Source organism: Rhipicephalus microplus, chromosome X (assembly GCF_043290135.1).
Source record: "Rhipicephalus microplus isolate Deutch F79 chromosome X, USDA_Rmic, whole genome shotgun sequence".
Taxonomy (NCBI): domain Eukaryota; kingdom Metazoa; phylum Arthropoda; class Arachnida; order Ixodida; family Ixodidae; genus Rhipicephalus; species Rhipicephalus microplus.
The window spans coordinates 380,981,052-380,998,674 of NC_134710.1; the positions used below are offsets into that span (position 1 = coordinate 380,981,052).

The 17,623-nt window shown below is 41.7% G+C and overlaps 1 protein-coding gene and 11 non-coding genes across 13 annotated transcripts in view; 1 reads left to right on the top strand and 11 right to left on the bottom strand.

Moving 5' to 3' along the window:
- LOC119161042 (fibronectin) overlaps window positions 1-12,560 on the top strand; it is a 54,337-nt gene extending 41,777 nt beyond the window's left edge. For both annotated transcript variants that reach the window (XM_037413364.2, XM_075880050.1), the window contains exons 9-12: window positions 1,331-1,431; window positions 2,310-2,520; window positions 6,925-7,101; window positions 12,183-12,560. In XM_037413364.2, the coding sequence (XP_037269261.2) occupies window positions 1,331-1,431; window positions 2,310-2,520; window positions 6,925-7,101; window positions 12,183-12,334 (641 nt within the window). In that variant the 3' untranslated portion in view covers window positions 12,335-12,560. The remainder of the gene's footprint in view (window positions 1-1,330; window positions 1,432-2,309; window positions 2,521-6,924; window positions 7,102-12,182) is intronic.
- A 299-nt stretch (window positions 12,561-12,859) lies between these two features.
- On the bottom strand, window positions 12,860-12,932 carry TRNAT-CGU (transfer RNA threonine (anticodon CGU)). Its single transcript has one exon. It is a non-coding gene; the product is annotated as a tRNA-Thr (tRNA).
- Window positions 12,933-13,315: 383 nt separating this feature from the next.
- TRNAT-CGU (transfer RNA threonine (anticodon CGU)) lies at window positions 13,316-13,388 on the bottom strand. The gene has a single exon. It is a non-coding gene; the product is annotated as a tRNA-Thr (tRNA).
- Window positions 13,389-13,775: 387 nt separating this feature from the next.
- Window positions 13,776-13,848, bottom strand: TRNAT-CGU (transfer RNA threonine (anticodon CGU)). The gene has a single exon. It is a non-coding gene; the product is annotated as a tRNA-Thr (tRNA).
- A 387-nt stretch (window positions 13,849-14,235) lies between these two features.
- TRNAT-CGU (transfer RNA threonine (anticodon CGU)) lies at window positions 14,236-14,308 on the bottom strand. Its single transcript has one exon. It is a non-coding gene; the product is annotated as a tRNA-Thr (tRNA).
- Window positions 14,309-14,691: 383 nt separating this feature from the next.
- On the bottom strand, window positions 14,692-14,764 carry TRNAT-CGU (transfer RNA threonine (anticodon CGU)). The gene has a single exon. It is a non-coding gene; the product is annotated as a tRNA-Thr (tRNA).
- Window positions 14,765-15,147: 383 nt separating this feature from the next.
- TRNAT-CGU (transfer RNA threonine (anticodon CGU)) lies at window positions 15,148-15,220 on the bottom strand. The gene has a single exon. It is a non-coding gene; the product is annotated as a tRNA-Thr (tRNA).
- A 383-nt stretch (window positions 15,221-15,603) lies between these two features.
- On the bottom strand, window positions 15,604-15,676 carry TRNAT-CGU (transfer RNA threonine (anticodon CGU)). The gene has a single exon. It is a non-coding gene; the product is annotated as a tRNA-Thr (tRNA).
- A 387-nt stretch (window positions 15,677-16,063) lies between these two features.
- Window positions 16,064-16,136, bottom strand: TRNAT-CGU (transfer RNA threonine (anticodon CGU)). The gene has a single exon. It is a non-coding gene; the product is annotated as a tRNA-Thr (tRNA).
- A 383-nt stretch (window positions 16,137-16,519) lies between these two features.
- On the bottom strand, window positions 16,520-16,592 carry TRNAT-CGU (transfer RNA threonine (anticodon CGU)). The gene has a single exon. It is a non-coding gene; the product is annotated as a tRNA-Thr (tRNA).
- Window positions 16,593-16,975: 383 nt separating this feature from the next.
- On the bottom strand, window positions 16,976-17,048 carry TRNAT-CGU (transfer RNA threonine (anticodon CGU)). Its single transcript has one exon. It is a non-coding gene; the product is annotated as a tRNA-Thr (tRNA).
- A 387-nt stretch (window positions 17,049-17,435) lies between these two features.
- Window positions 17,436-17,508, bottom strand: TRNAT-CGU (transfer RNA threonine (anticodon CGU)). Its single transcript has one exon. It is a non-coding gene; the product is annotated as a tRNA-Thr (tRNA).
- Window positions 17,509-17,623: the final 115 nt, after the last annotated feature.

Consider the following 17,623-nt stretch of genomic DNA (forward strand, 5'->3'; position numbering starts at 1 on the left):
CTCCGCACTGTCTTGGTTTCATGACAACCATAGTGCGAGCTCCCCGCCAACTCGTTTGGCCAAGAAACTCGGGCTTTTCTTCATAGCACCCCTGATATGAAAAAGATAATTTCAAACAGGAATTGGGCTTTCATATTTGATTTGATTTGATTTGATTGATATGTGGTGTTTAACTTCCTAAAACCACCATATGATTATGAGAGACGCCGTAGTGGAGGGCTCCAAAAATTTCGACCACCTGTGTGTTTTTAACTGTGCACAAATCTGAGCAGACGGGCCTGCAGCATTTCCGCCTCCATCGGAAATGCAGCCGCCACATCCGGGATTTGATCCCGCGACCAGTTGGTCAGCAGCCGAGTACCTTAGCCACTAGACCACCGTGGCGGAGCATTACGAATTTATAAAAAAAGACGTTATTCGTTCAAGTATATCTTGAATAATGTGCTTAACTTACACATTGTGTGTATAATTAATTCATGATGTGTGGATAAATAGCCACATTAGGAGTGCATGCGCTGAGAATAAAGACACCATTCGGCAAATAGATATGAAGTAGAGACAAGTCAGGACTCATTTAAGCATGCAGGTATAGTTACTATCTCGCGTCCAAGCTGGTCCTGAATGGTCGCAAGTGGCCGCTTTTCACGAAAGGCGAATGATTTGGCTACGCCACTCGCTGCTCGAGATCGTAGTATTGCGAATGTGGACCCAAACCTCTGAAGCAATCGCATGTGCGGGATGTATTTCTGATTTGTCTCTATGAGTTGTGAATTCTGTGATTATGATTGTGTTACTCGAGCAGGCATGAGCGTCGGTAACTTTGTACGGCTCTTGTTCAAGAGTAGCAAATGCTCTCGCAACCAGCGCTAGTGCAAGACTGCATGCGCATTTATGGTGGGTATAAGTGCAACATACACTTTATTCTTCAGATAAGAGAGAAATGACAGTGACACTTGTAATAGAACGCATGAATGTGGCTAAACAGTATCATTATAATGAACATTGTAAAACAAATAAAAGTGGTTTGTTTCTGCAGCGAAATGCATTTGCATAAATACAACAATAACTACTACTATTTCAATGTGGTTATGTTTTCATAATTTGTGGTTGTCCACATACACTCTGGGAAATCGCTACATATGTTATGGTGTGTCGTTCGTAGTATAAAGGCATTTGAGTTGTCCGTGTTTTTACCAGTAGTAACTGGTAGTCTACTAACATATACAATATTTGGAGTGTTTGCTTTACCTAATTCTCTCGCATTTATGCAATTATTCAAAAGAAAACTCGCTCACATGATTTTGTTGTTTTTTTTTTTCGTTTTTAACAGTTCCTTTGGCCCCTACACTGTCCACGAAGGGATTTCAAACTGCACCAGACGTAGCGGTGGTGTCATGGGTGTTTCTGAACAGCACGGTTACTCATGTCGAGGTTGGCTGCTCATTTGCTTTGTTTCATAATATTTTACATGACATCTTTTAAGGCGTAAATACTCATCCAGGCTGTATTTAGAAGCAGCTTGCATTTCCTTTGCTTTATTTCACGAGAAATATTTTGCGAAGATGGCGGCTTATGACGAAGTCTCTTGTGTGACTATAATATTACAATAGTTTCGTCATTTTTAGGTCTGTGCAGCATGTAGTTCCGTTTATAGCGTTCTAGCTTCAACGAAAACAAACAAATAAATAATTGAACTGTGGAGAAGACTGCTCCCGATTTTTCTTCGGGTGGTATAAGTAACTATGTCTGGGAAGTTCTAGAATGAAATGGCTTGTTTACCAACAATTGTTAATAATACCTTCCCAGCCACAAAATATGTACATAAAACAACGTTCTTAACTATCCGACTGGTGAGTAGGCAGTGTCTCGGAGACAGTGGTATGAAAAATATTTCTTGTTTAGTGCTCTTTGGACACATCTAGTTCTAGTGCCCTTCATGTTCATTGATTGTAATCCTTCGAAACATAAGTATACCTGTTAATAGCGCAATTGACCACCGCATTTTCGCAATACATGTAATGGTACTGATGCCATATTATTTCTTTGATATTAGGAAGATAAGTTGGAACGGACCAACTCAAGAGAAGTTCCTGCTTGCCCATGTGGCTGATACCAAATACTGAATTTAGAAAAAACAGAAACTTGAGTTTGATGTGGTGATTTATTAACACACGTTGCGGCTTCAACGCTACTGCGTAAAACATCTTCCAGCTAACGCAATCTGTTTTTATGGGGAAATGCGTTTTACGCAGCAATAATTTCACATGGACCCCTCACTGCACTGCGTTTGATCTTACTTGTTTGCTCAGGTCACGACCAACTATAACAGCTGGGTGAACTGTGACAACTCGACGGAGTGTGACGTGGTCGTCATGCACGGCTGGAACTCCTCTTATAAGGAAGGGTTTGTGAGAATCCCAGAGCTCAAACCATACACGACTTACTTCCTATCTGCGAAAGGCTGCAATAACCTAGGATGTGGTGACAATAGCACAGTGGTAATCACCACTGACATTTCAAGTGAGTTGTTATTATCAATGCACCAATAATAATAGCCGTTTTGTTTGATTTGAAGCTTACGGTAAGTTGAAATGCTTGATTAGGCGAGTTGGTAATTCATGACAATTTGAAATATGAACCTGATATGTAGACAGGGACAGCTCAGACACGGACAAGCACTTACTACCAACTGAAAGTTTATTGGGAGAGCTGTGAAATTCATATATACTGACAGATGAAACTACTCGTAATGACTTACAATAATACCACACCGGAAACGTAACATGGCATAACCAAAACATATAATGTATTAAGCTCGAACTTACTAATGACCACTTTGCCTTTAAGCAATTTTTAACGCTTATATGGTATCTGCCACTGTCCAAAAACGCAAGCTCCTTATTGTACAGGGCCATTGAAGATTTGCTTACACAAGTCAAGTTATTACGTGCTACATTAGCAGCTTCGTAGATAACCGTTGAGCGCTCAGCTTTGTGTTTATTCATCACAACTGTGCTGTCAAATTGAACTTCACAGCCGCATCAACCGAGATGTTGGGCCAGAAGACCATCGTTGCTGTTGCGAAAGTTGCACACTAATCCCGTAATCTGTCCTTTGTTCGTGTTAGGCACGTCATAGCGGTCGATGTCTACGTACTGTGCTCGTATTTCAAACCAATACTAAAAGTTGAAGCTGCTGAAACGTTTCTTATACACACTACTTCAGGCCCTTCAATTGATCTGTTTGGTAGCACACATTGTCAGTAGCCATGAAGGCCCAAAGAAGTCTAGAGTGTGTGGCATTGGTGCTATAATAACTAAAATTCACACGTTCTAGTTGTCGAGTCCATTACGAGTGCTGATAATTACATTATGGCTGTGTTGAATCGTATACTATGCCCTTATAAAAGATTGGGCTCACTAGGAGTCATTACATCCTATCACCAGCGTACCCAGGTTAAGATCAAGCACTAAGCTGAACTTTGCTGGCATAAAGCATTGCTTATGTTTGCATGTTATATGGGAAAAAAATTGACCCCCGAACTTTGCGTTAACGCTAAGTCGAGCAGTAGAATCCATGTCTCCTACTTTCTTTTTTGCAAATTTCAATTTTTTAAATTAAAACCACTCAATCGATTGCTTTCAGACATTTATTGCAACTGCGTGGATCTTCTAGAAAATGGTTTAGTTAGTTTTTTCAATGGTATTCGCAAGGCGACAGCACAAACACGCGTTCTAAGCAAACGACGCCACTTGCACTCATTGCATTCTTCTTTTATGTGAGTTTGGGGCACTCTCCACCTGATTCCGCATAAAAGGCAAGCTTAAAAAGTTTATTTCATACTCACAAGTTCTTCTATGGGCTATAATAGTGGTTTTATTTGTTGTGGCCATACAGGTCTCACAAAAACTAGTGCAATACAAATTCGTGAATTATTGAGCGAGATATTTATGAACGCGTTGCCAGTGTAATATTGTTTTCAGCTGATTGCCGCATCAAATTTTCATTCTGCTCTTCTCGTGAAAAATGCAGCTGAGCTTCCTCGATGAACAAAATTTAAGCTTGTGCAGGCATGCCCAGTATCCACATCTGCTGCCCGAGAGCCGTTAGCCAGTGGACGTACAGCCGTCAGCACATTTAACTCGAACGCCCCGACGTGTTGCCTCTTCTCGCTTGAACTGTGTTCATCGCCACCAAGCGCTGAAAATGATATTGCTGCTGCAGTTAAGGTTAGATGCAGCGTGCGTCAGTTTCACTAGTAAGTTTCTGTTTCCAGTATGCCTGACAGACGGGTTGAATGCACTTCGCATCCCGTTTTCGCCACGTTTCGCTTGCGGCTACGTTACCAAGCGCCCATGGCGTTCGTTGTCGTATACTTATTTCGACAATGAACCATTGCGTGCGACAGGTTACGCACTTTTCGTGTTAGAATTCACAGCTGCTGCGGTCCAAAGAAAATTACATGTATAAAAAGCAAAGCAAACGCACGTTCAAGGCCTTTGTAGAAGTTGCAGAATAAGTCTGAAATTCAATGACGTAGTTCATGTTCTGGTTCAATAACTTTCAGACATCGTGAGTAGAACTGATTGATTGATTTGTGGGGTTTAACGTCCCAAAACCACCATATGATTATGAGAGACGCCGTAGTGGAGGGCTCAGAAAATTTCGACCACCTGGGGTTCTTGAACATGCACCCAAATCTGGGCACACGGGCCTACAACATTTCCGCCTCCATCGGAAATGCAGCCGCCGCAGCCGGGATTTGATTCAGTGACCTGCGGGTCAGCAGCCGAGTACTTTAGCCACTAGACCACCGCGGTGGGGCTGCGCTGTAAGATTAAATCTTCTGTGTAGCGTGAACCGAGAAGGAAGGCACACTCAAAATTGCGAGAACAGTTCCATTCACGTTGTCTGATAATTACTGAATCAGATTATAAACATCGCCACCGCATTTCAGATTTATTTATTGTACAACTTTTATAAACGTCCGGACCATGTATTTTCTTTGATTTTCAGATATGTGATTCCCTGTTTCGAATTCAAACTCGCAAGGTGCGTTATGCTATAGCACGCAATGATTCATTGTCGAGAAAAGTATACAACAATGTGTGCCATGGGTGCGCGCGATAACGTAGCCACAAGCGAAAAGTGGCGAAAACGGGATGCGAAGTGAGTGTATTCGACCCATCGGTCAGGCAGACTGGAAACAGAATTTTACTTGTGCAACCGATGTGTGGTAGATCTGTTCTCAACTGCAGCAAACATATCATGTTTAACGCTTGGTGGCGCGGACCTCAGTTCAAGCGAGCCGTGGCCATGCATCGGAGCGTTCGAGTTAAACTGCTGGCGGCCGTACAGTGCAAAGTTTTTTGAAAGAGAGCCAGAGAACACGTGGCCTGCATGCTTCGGCTGGTGGTGGTAGCACGTTGAAATGAGAGAAAGATCAACCATAGCCTCTTTTCGCGTCATCTCGTGGCGAACAAAACAAGCAATCATTGTTCGTATGGAACCACTGGCAAGAATGCAACCCCCTCACCCTTCAAGCCAATTACCGGGCTCTTGCGTAATCACATTGAAAGGCGAGGGAGCTGCAATTTTGCCAGTGGTTCTATATCTTCAAGGACTCCTTCTTTTTCTCGCCGCAAGATGACGCAAAAAGAGACTGTGGTTGCTCTCATTCACACTTGAATTCACTACCACCAGTAGCCGGAGCACGCGGGCCACGCAATCCTGTGTTCCGTTTCATAAAAATGGACACTGTACAATAGAACTTTATCGGACCTCTTTGTTACTGTTTGTTTGTTGAGAGTCGGTGTTTGTAGGCTCTCTTCTTTATTGGTTGTAAGGCAGTAGGAAGTCGTCATAAAAGAATAAAAGCCCTTTTTTTTTCTGAAACGGCAGTCTGAGTGGTCTTTAGGACACATTTGTCTCATTTTTTTTTCTTTCGAAAACCCTGTACATTAGGGAGCCCATACTTAATATATAATGTAAGAATTGGATACAACCGACAATTTCGCCCTCAATAGGTTTCATACGATGGTAATTAAATTATGCCCCATAAATGTTTTACGTATGAGTAAACAAAAACACCAGGCCTGCACAGAACATGCAGCTATGTCTCAGTGAAAGCTGGAAGAGCAGCTTTTAGACAGCCCATTACTATCTTGTGATAACTAACACCAGTACACTTTTTACTCATTACGTTATGAGTCTCCATAACTTTTTTTAAATATGGAAAGCACCCACTATGTCATAATTTGTCTTTCTTCAGAGAAGCGAAGTACGTTCCACAGATCTGTCAGCATCACGGGCATCTTGATGATTCCATGGCGCATGACGATGAAGAAATGTGCCTTAGATTTTATCAGTCTTTTGTAAGAGGTTGCAAGAACTAGATGATCCACTCGTTACATAATAAGCATTGTGTGGCACCTGATAGTTATTTCACCCTTCTACCACGCTATATTGCATGTGTTTACGTAATTCCTAGTCCGACTTGACACCTGTGTAGTGTTTTTTCACGAAGACTTCCGAAGCATCGGCATGGCTAGGTAGCAGAATACTCAAAGGTTCCGCCATGGTTGAAATACTATCCGATCGTAGCGTTTGATAGTATCGTTTCGTATTTACGTGGTTTGCGTGATAGCGGCTGTAGACACCGGCGGTAGTGAAAGCTGTGGTAGTGGACAACTACGCCACCAAAGTCTGCTGCTCTCGTGATTTCATACCAATTTTCGCTGCAATAAATTGCACTGTAGGGCCTGGTCTTCTCAATTTATCACACAAAGTGGGCTGTAGTAAAAACGTAGCAAGAGCGTCTTCTCGAGTGACCGAAAAGTCTAGTTTAAGTGCACAATTATTTAATCGCGTTGATGCGCATGTGTGATACGTGGTTGTGATTTTTTTCGTGCGCCTCTTTTCCAGATCCGAGTGAGCCTACAAGCCTGAGACTGAACGTAACAGAAGATGATTCAGCTTATGTCGAGTGGAAGGCGCCGAATGAACCAAGAGGGCCACTGACCGGCTACATTGTTTCATGGCATTGTGATCTGGGCCACCAGATGGCTGCGACCACTGATGACTCATTTATTTTCATACCTGGTAGGCAGCGCTATTTTCTTTTTTTCTCTAATTAGCTCCTGATACGCTCATTTTAAAGTTTAGGAAAGCCGCAAGTGACATATGCAGAAATATGAAGACTTGATGTTTTTGACTATTTTTTTCCTATGTTATATGCAAGGCTCAAAACTGAAATGAGCAATGCTAAGATTGAAAGCACGTAAAACAACCACACATAGGAGTAGTATACTGCCAGTTTCATTTTGCTTTCCACGAAGCTTATCTTGGCATTTGCATGATGATGCAGGAGGTTACCACCTGGGGCTACGACGTTTCTACTTAACAGCTTTGTGCTGGGTAACTTCAGTAGTATTTAAAAATAACACAGCAGCGTAGGAAATGATCTTATCAAAAATAGGTGAGGGTCAAAACAACATTACGTACTTCTCCTTCTTAGGCACATTTGAAGTCATCACACCACAATTCATACTCCTTCTCACGAGTGAAAACCATGCTTACTGTAAAACAAATATGTAAGAATAATTGTGGACGCCCAAAACGTGCCTCAGGTAGCCTGTGGTTGTTTTAGATTCTCAAATCCTAGCTTTCATTTGAGGCATATACTAGTTGTGATCCACGTCTAAGGATGCAATAATTTGTTAAATACTCAGTGTTCTTTCATGTCGGGGGTGTTCATGTTTGCAGGGCCTTTGCTAATAATTTTAATGTATAGTTGTATCTTTATTTTTGCAGTTTGCATCAGGCATAGTTTGTAAGCTCTATAACGCAGCGTTTAAACCAAGCACCACCAGTTTGAATACTCTTGAAGAGATCATGGAGATCTTGTGTGAAAGAACTGATGCCTCACTTACATGGCATGGTTCATATATTATGATTCCTTCCGAAGTGTAGCGTAAACTGCACGATGCCCTTTGTTGGCAACACACACCCGAAGAGTCCGCGAGTTGTTGCTTGCTTGGTATGGGAGGCAAAGTGCACTTCTCAGTCTCTAAGAACTTTGTCAACATAACACTGCACACAGAACTACAACTCCACAAAGTTGGATTTCATTCAAGAGTTCACGACATATCCGGCAGCGGATATTCCGCAACGGGCCTTTATTGACGTTGGCTACGCACGCCCTCGTCTGCGTCGTCTTGCCATTTTTGGAGCGACAATGTAATATATTAGGAGTACTAAGCTTCACATTGAAGCATTTACACATTATCATGAAAAAAATTTTTTTGCTTTTTTCATTATTCTTTAGGTGAAGTTCTCCTGCAATAATGTGAACTCGTAGGCCAGAAGTAGAAGGTTAGAATTAAGGCGACACTAGAGCTAAATCAATAAAAGGAAAAGCAGGATTTTATACAGGCTACTCCACAACCAACCATATTGCGGACTGGCGTTGGCCATTTGGAGAGGTAATCGGCTCTTGCGAGGTTCCGTGGAAGGCGTGAACTCTGGAGCGAGGCCTATCAGCCGCCGACTGAACCGGTGCACGGGAGTCGCAATGGGTGACAATGCGTCCGAGCTAGATGAACGGCTCCCAGTGGGAGTATGGAGCATTAGGTAGGGTTGCGTCCCAGCACCTCCACCAGTGTCGCGGTACAGCGTGAACCAAACGCAGATAAACGTTGACACAGCGACTCTCAGCAGCCGAACAGCAAGATGGCCTTTATCTTCAATCAGCCAGAGCTCCACTACCTGGTGCCCGCCAAATCCCCTTATTGTCGTTTTGGTCCACCAGTACACACTCGTCAATACTATCAATCAGGTAGTGAAGAAATACGCGAAATGCAACCAATCTCTGTACCTAGCTTTCATAGATTACGAGACGGAGTTTCGCTCAGCGGAGACACTGCAGTATTGCAGGCAATACGGGACCGGGGCATTGGTGATCCCTACATACTGGAAGAAGAGAAAACAGGAGGGAAAGGAAGGCAGGGGCGATAACTGAACATACTTGTTAACGTACTATAGAAGAAGTCTACAGTAGATCCACAGCCACCATAGTTCTCCATAAGGAAAGGGACAGAATCTCAACAAAGAAAACTTCAGGGCAGGGACACACAATCTCTTCAATGCTATTCACCGCGTGGTTACACGACGTTTTCAGTGCCCTAGATTGGAAAGAGTGAGAAACAGGTGTTAACGAAGGGTATCTTTGTAACCTGCAACTCCCTGATGACATCGGACGAATTACGGCTCATGAATACTGAACTGTACACGGAAAGTAGAATGGTGAGTTCGAAAAGTATTCTGCACAAAACTAAAGTAATGTGCGACAGTCCCGGCAGAAAACAGTACTTAGCGTGAGGTGGAGAGACGCTGGAAGTTGTGATATATCGACTTAAGGCAGGTAGCAACCACGGAGCCGATCCATGAGAGTAAAATAGCTAGAAGAATAAGAAAAAGGTAGATCACATTCCGCAAGCATTTTCAAATCATGAATGGTAATATTCCACTATCCTTCAAGAGCAAAAGTATATAACAGCTGAACCTTGCCGGTACTTACATACGAAGCAGAAATCGGGAAGCTCACAATAAGGGTACAGCTTAAATTTAGATCCCGACAGAGGTAGTGATCGAATGGAAAATGTTAGGTGTAACCTTCAGAGACAAGAGAGCAGAGTGGGTCAGGGAACAAACTTGGGTTAAGAATATCCTAGTTTTAAATCAAGGCGAAGAAATGAACATGAGCCGGGAACATAACACGTAAGCAGGATAACCGTGGATCATTAAGGGTAACTCACTGGATTCGCAGGCAAGGCAAGCGCACGAAGGGGAGACATGGTTAGATGGGCCGATGATATTAAAAAGTTTGCAGGTATAATGGGGCAGCAGAAAGCACACAACGGGGTTGATTGCTTGATCATGGCAGAGGCCTTTGTCCGGCAGTGGTTGTAGTCAGGCTGCTGATGATGATGAGGATGAAGGTATACGAAAAAAAACGCCTTAGCACAACCGACCTCGATCGCTGAATGATGTCGGCACAGCATGAAACTCAATGAAAAACAGCTGACAAATTTGATATAAGTAGCTGATTGTAGCATCTGAAGAACTACGCGTGAGTGCAAAACAACTTACATGCAAAATGTCGATGCAAGTGCTGCAGCAACTCTATTCCCGATGCGAAGTATTGCTTACCGGCCGATCGTTGCAGCCAATAACTCTGTAGATTGGGGTTTGGCACTCATATCGGCTCTTTGTAGCGTGATGCGATCCCGTGATATGAATACAATTTGATTTTTTCAACATTTCGTCATTAATTCTTGACAGCCTTGAGTGGGTTCCGCTGTACCTGAAGCAACTAATGGCATTCTGAGTACCCATGTTCTTTTCCACGTAAACAAATGTATCATGCTGGCGGCTACTGCTTTTAAATAAATGCGACCACAAGCATCATCACTCAGGAAAGCACTTCTGTGGCTAAGGCCAAATATTATTATTTATATTATTTGTAATAAAGTCAGTAATAATAATAATACAAAGAAGAGGAAGCAGAAGGACAAGAGTAAGCACAATAGTACTCACGTTATAAAAACTCACGCGGTCCCTCATAGATTTGCCTAAGATGTCTACTAGGCAAAACCCTTCTCTTGTGGCTGTATAATCATCATCATGGCATCTTTGGAGGTCAATGGAATAGCTCTACAACATAGACGAGCTGCTCTTGTTATCATGACACTATTTGAGGCTATAGTTGATGGCGATGGGGACAATAATGATTTATGTGGAGGGGCTCTTTCGACCGGGTTGGTAGCTACGCTGTGAACTAGATGTGACGCTGGGCGTAATTCTACGCTTCTGTCACGCCACATTACATGTCTGTCGACATGATGCCCTTTTCAACATGCAAGCTTTAGAGTGTGTGCTTCCAACGTGGTTTCAAGCAGTGGCGTTGTTCTGGGGAAAAATGCGTTGCACGGAATATTTCCTTTTCGTTTGAAATCATACCATGATTTTTTTTGTCGCTATGGCAAGGTAAATGTTTTACCACACATCGCATTTTTTAATGTCAGCGTTCAATGAGACACTTAAAGATTCTGTCCTAATATCAGTGTAATCAATAGTGTACATAATAATATCAGTTTAAAGCGGCCATGTGCATGCTCACGAAGTATGTACAAACTTGTGAAGTGGAGCTTCTGAGTCTGATATGAATTTTTGTTGAGCACAGCTATATATAAAATGTATGCCAAAGCTTACGAGATTGTGTTTACGATCTGCATCACGCATGTTTACGAGATCAGACACCTTATCAGTGACACAATTTAGAAGTTATTACAGGGGTTTTTCTGTACGTAGTCATGTAGCGTTTTATAGCATAGTGCAACAACAACAACGCCACAGGTAACAGCAACACTTGTGGTACCATCCAGTGTCGCTTTCTAGAAATAAAGCGTCTCGAATGATTCAGCAGCACTGATACTTTCCAGAGGCCTAATGAAAAGCAATCGAAATTCCCGTAACGGGTCATGTTAATTATATCAGCAGGACGGTGTACAGAGAATATGGTTATTTTATTCTTTGTAGTTCTGCCACATCAAGTTGGTGTCGATGCCACAACGTGGCTCAGCTAATGCTTTTGTGGTAAAATTACTGCTGATGTGTCCTTCAGGTCTTCTTGAAAGGCATGATATGCAGTCACTCTAGACAGCGCAAGTAATTCCCTGGTGCTACACCTCTTCTATTCATCTGATATTCACCCAAATTCTAAATAGGAGAGAGTAAAGCACAAAGAATTTTCATCTGTGTTTAGGTATTTTCAGACAATTCTATCGTGATGTACTAGTCTGACGAAGCTGCTTCAGTATCTACTGTATAAAATGTTTTATTTGATATGCAGTCCATGAATACGGAGGACACTTCCACTCTTTTCTTTCTTATACTATGTGCTTACCTTTGTTTCTCGTTATTGAATTTGAATTGCCACACATGATTTATTAACCCGTCAGAAATGAACATATAAAACAAACGACATAACATCTGATGATAATGAGTTAAAATACGAATGGATACCTAAACAAACTCAGTAAAATTTACCAGAAAATCAACGACCCACTGACTTGAAAATGGTTCCCACGTGATTCTTTTGTTATCCTTTCATTTGTGCACAGGTCTTCCTAGCGTGGCTCAGGAGTGTGTAATCTCAGTGTCTGCTTTCAACACGGCGAAGGACGGGCGGCAGCTACGCGGAATATCAGCCAAATTGAGGACACCTTGGCCACCTCAGAAGTCATCTGTACAGCAAGACAACCATGCTGTCTAATATGCCTTAAAACCCATTCCAGCGTATGCTTTTCTATCAAAACTCTGAGCCACAAAGCGAAAAAAGAGTGCTCATTCATTTACGTCTACATATTTTCATTCATTACGTCTACATATCAGTTTCCTTTCTTGATTTTTGTTATGCCTCTTATATTTATCCTACCAGTTGCTATTTTGAAAATGTTTTTAAGACTTGTTCTTTCAATAAACGGTATATAACTACTAAATCACTGGTCTGTTGCCTCTACTACTTTATCTGTGTGTTCTTGGCGTCAAGTTGTGCAGCGCGAAAACCATCTGGCCTCTTTTATCTTATTTCAAATATATATATATATATATATATATATATATATATATATATATAAAATAAGGGAAAGAAGTGTATACCTAAGGGCTCGTTTTTCCGTGTTTTTAACACAATAATAATGAGATATAACAGACAGTAATGCCAAGGAATGTACAGGGGAAGTTATTAACATTAATGGAATGTAAATAAGAAGAAAGAAAAGTGGATGAAAAAATTACCAACTGTAAGCAGGAATCGAACCTACGACCTTCGAATTACGCGTTCGATGCTCTAACCACTGAGCTATTACAGCGGCACTCCCTCCATCCACTTTTTTGGGTTTATCTGTGAATTTAGAAGTAGGAGCGACAGTCAGCGCCATCTATAAGCCAAACAACGAGTGTGAAAACACTCTTATGCGCATGTTTGGCGTCACGTAGCACGTGAACTTATTATGAGCGGGCAGCTGAATAATTGTCCCTCTTATACAACCTAAACACACCAAGTCTGCCAGTACGAGACCCTCGTTCAATGAAATAAGGGAAAGAAGTGTATACCTAAGGGCTCGTTTTTCCGTGTTTTTAACACAATAATAATGAGATATAACAGACAGTAATGCCAAGGAATGTACAGGGGAAGTTATTAACATTAATGGAATGTAAATAAGAAGAAAGAAAAGTGGATGAAAAAATTACCAACTGTAAGCAGGAATCGAACCTACGACCTTCGAATTACGCGTTCGATGCTCTAACCACTGAGCTATTACAGCGGCACTCCCTCCATCCACTTTTTTGGGTTTATCTGTGAATTTAGAAGTAGGAGCGACAGTCAGCGCCATCTATAAGCCAAACAACGAGTGTGAAAACACTCTTATGCGCATGTTTGGCGTCACGTAGCACGTGAGTGAACTTATTATGAGCGGGCAGCTGAATAATTGTCCCTCTTATACAACCTAAACACACCAAGTCTGCCAGTACGAGACCCTCGTTCAATGAAATAAGGGAAAGAAGTGTATACCTAAGGGCTCGTTTTTCCGTGTTTTTAACACAATAATAATGAGATATAACAGACAGTAATGCCAAGGAATGTACAGGGGAAGTTATTAACATTAATGGAATGTAAATAAGAAGAAAGAAAAGTGGATGAAAAAATTACCAACTGTAAGCAGGAATCGAACCTACGACCTTCGAATTACGCGTTCGATGCTCTAACCACTGAGCTATTACAGCGGCACTCCCTCCATCCACTTTTTTGGGTTTATCTGTGAATTTAGAAGTAGGAGCGACAGTCAGCGCCATCTATAAGCCAAACAACGAGTGTGAAAACACTCTTATGCGCATGTTTGGCGTCACGTAGCACGTGAGTGAACTTATTATGAGCGGGCAGCTGAATAATTGTCCCTCTTATACAACCTAAACACACCAAGTCTGCCAGTACGAGACCCTCGTTCAATGAAATAAGGGAAAGAAGTGTATACCTAAGGGCTCGTTTTTCCGTGTTTTTAACACAATAATAATGAGATATAACAGACAGTAATGCCAAGGAATGTACAGGGGAAGTTATTAACATTAATGGAATGTAAATAAGAAGAAAGAAAAGTGGATGAAAAAATTACCAACTGTAAGCAGGAATCGAACCTACGACCTTCGAATTACGCGTTCGATGCTCTAACCACTGAGCTATTACAGCGGCACTCCCTCCATCCACTTTTTTGGGTTTATCTGTGAATTTAGAAGTAGGAGCGACAGTCAGCGCCATCTATAAGCCAAACAACGAGTGTGAAAACACTCTTATGCGCATGTTTGGCGTCACGTAGCACGTGAACTTATTATGAGCGGGCAGCTGAATAATTGTCCCTCTTATACAACCTAAACACACCAAGTCTGCCAGTACGAGACCCTCGTTCAATGAAATAAGGGAAAGAAGTGTATACCTAAGGGCTCGTTTTTCCGTGTTTTTAACACAATAATAATGAGATATAACAGACAGTAATGCCAAGGAATGTACAGGGGAAGTTATTAACATTAATGGAATGTAAATAAGAAGAAAGAAAAGTGGATGAAAAAATTACCAACTGTAAGCAGGAATCGAACCTACGACCTTCGAATTACGCGTTCGATGCTCTAACCACTGAGCTATTACAGCGGCACTCCCTCCATCCACTTTTTTGGGTTTATCTGTGAATTTAGAAGTAGGAGCGACAGTCAGCGCCATCTATAAGCCAAACAACGAGTGTGAAAACACTCTTATGCGCATGTTTGGCGTCACGTAGCACGTGAACTTTTTATGAGCGGGCAGCTGAATAATTGTCCCTCTTATACAACCTAAACACACCAAGTCTGCCAGTACGAGACCCTCGTTCAATGAAATAAGGGAAAGAAGTGTATACCTAAGCGCTCGTTTTTCCGTGTTTTTAACACAACAATAATGAGATATAACAGACAGTAATGCCAAGGAATGTACAGGGGAAGTTATTAACATTAATAGAATGTAAATAAGAAGAAAGAAAAGTGGATGAAAAAATTACCAACTGTAAGCAGGAATCGAACCTACGACCTTCGAATTACGCGTTCGATGCTCTAACCACTGAGCTATTACAGCGGCACTCCCTCCATCCACTTTTTTGGGTTTATCTGTGAATTTAGAAGTAGGAGCGACAGTCAGCGCCATCTATAAGCCAAACAACGAGTGTGAAAACACTCTTATGCGCATGTTTGGCGTCACGTAGCACGTGAACTTATTATGAGCGGGCAGCTGAATAATTGTCCCTCTTATACAACCTAAACACACCAAGTCTGCCAGTACGAGACCCTCGTTCAATGAAATAAGGGAAAGAAGTGTATACCTAAGGGCTCGTTTTTCCGTGTTTTTAACACAATAATAATGAGATATAACAGACAGTAATGCCAAGGAATGTACAGGGGAAGTTATTAACATTAATGGAATGTAAATAAGAAGAAAGAAAAGTGGATGAAAAAATTACCAACTGTAAGCAGGAATCGAACCTACGACCTTCGAATTACGCGTTCGATGCTCTAACCACTGAGCTATTACAGCGGCACTCCCTCCATCCACTTTTTTGGGTTTATCTGTGAATTTAGAAGTAGGAGCGACAGTCAGCGCCATCTATAAGCCAAACAACGAGTGTGAAAACACTCTTATGCGCATGTTTGGCGTCACGTAGCACGTGAGTGAACTTATTATGAGCGGGCAGCTGAATAATTGTCCCTCTTATACAACCTAAACACACCAAGTCTGCCAGTACGAGACCCTCGTTCAATGAAATAAGGGAAAGAAGTGTATACCTAAGGGCTCGTTTTTCCGTGTTTTTAACACAATAATAATGAGATATAACAGACAGTAATGCCAAGGAATGTACAGGGGAAGTTATTAACATTAATGGAATGTAAATAAGAAGAAAGAAAAGTGGATGAAAAAATTACCAACTGTAAGCAGGAATCGAACCTACGACCTTCGAATTACGCGTTCGATGCTCTAACCACTGAGCTATTACAGCGGCACTCCCTCCATCCACTTTTTTGGGTTTATCTGTGAATTTAGAAGTAGGAGCGACAGTCAGCGCCATCTATAAGCCAAACAACGAGTGTGAAAACACTCTTATGCGCATGTTTGGCGTCACGTAGCACGTGAACTTATTATGAGCGGGCAGCTGAATAATTGTCCCTCTTATACAACCTAAACACACCAAGTCTGCCAGTACGAGACCCTCGTTCAATGAAATAAGGGAAAGAAGTGTATACCTAAGCGCTCGTTTTTCCGTGTTTTTAACACAACAATAATGAGATATAACAGACAGTAATGCCAAGGAATGTACAGGGGAAGTTATTAACATTAATAGAATGTAAATAAGAAGAAAGAAAAGTGGATGAAAAAATTACCAACTGTAAGCAGGAATCGAACCTACGACCTTCGAATTACGCGTTCGATGCTCTAACCACTGAGCTATTACAGCGGCACTCCCTCCATCCACTTTTTTGGGTTTATCTGTGAATTTAGAAGTAGGAGCGACAGTCAGCGCCATCTATAAGCCAAACAACGAGTGTGAAAACACTCTTATGCGCATGTTTGGCGTCACGTAGCACGTGAACTTATTATGAGCGGGCAGCTGAATAATTGTCCCTCTTATACAACCTAAACACACCAAGTCTGCCAGTACGAGACCCTCGTTCAATGAAATAAGGGAAAGAAGTGTATACCTAAGGGCTCGTTTTTCCGTGTTTTTAACACAATAATAATGAGATATAACAGACAGTAATGCCAAGGAATGTACAGGGGAAGTTATTAACATTAATGGAATGTAAATAAGAAGAAAGAAAAGTGGATGAAAAAATTACCAACTGTAAGCAGGAATCGAACCTACGACCTTCGAATTACGCGTTCGATGCTCTAACCACTGAGCTATTACAGCGGCACTCCCTCCATCCACTTTTTTGGGTTTATCTGTGAATTTAGAAGTAGGAGCGACAGTCAGCGCCATCTATAAGCCAAACAACGAGTGTGAAAACACTCTTATGCGCATGTTTGGCGTCACGTAGCACGTGAGTGAACTTATTATGAGCGGGCAGCTGAATAATTGTCCCTCTTATACAACCTAAACACACCAAGTCTGCCAGTACGAGACCCTCGTTCAATGAAATAAGGGAAAGAAGTGTATACCTAAGGGCTCGTTTTTCCGTGTTTTTAACACAATAATAATGAGATATAACAGACAGTAATGCCAAGGAATGTACAGGGGAAGTTATTAACATTAATGGAATGTAAATAAGAAGAAAGAAAAGTGGATGAAAAAATTACCAACTGTAAGCAGGAATCGAACCTACGACCTTCGAATTACGCGTTCGATGCTCTAACCACTGAGCTATTACAGCGGCACTCCCTCCATCCACTTTTTTGGGTTTATCTGTGAATTTAGAAGTATGGCATTACTGTCTGTTATATCTCATTATTATTGTGTTAAAAACACGGAAAAACGAGCCCTTAGGT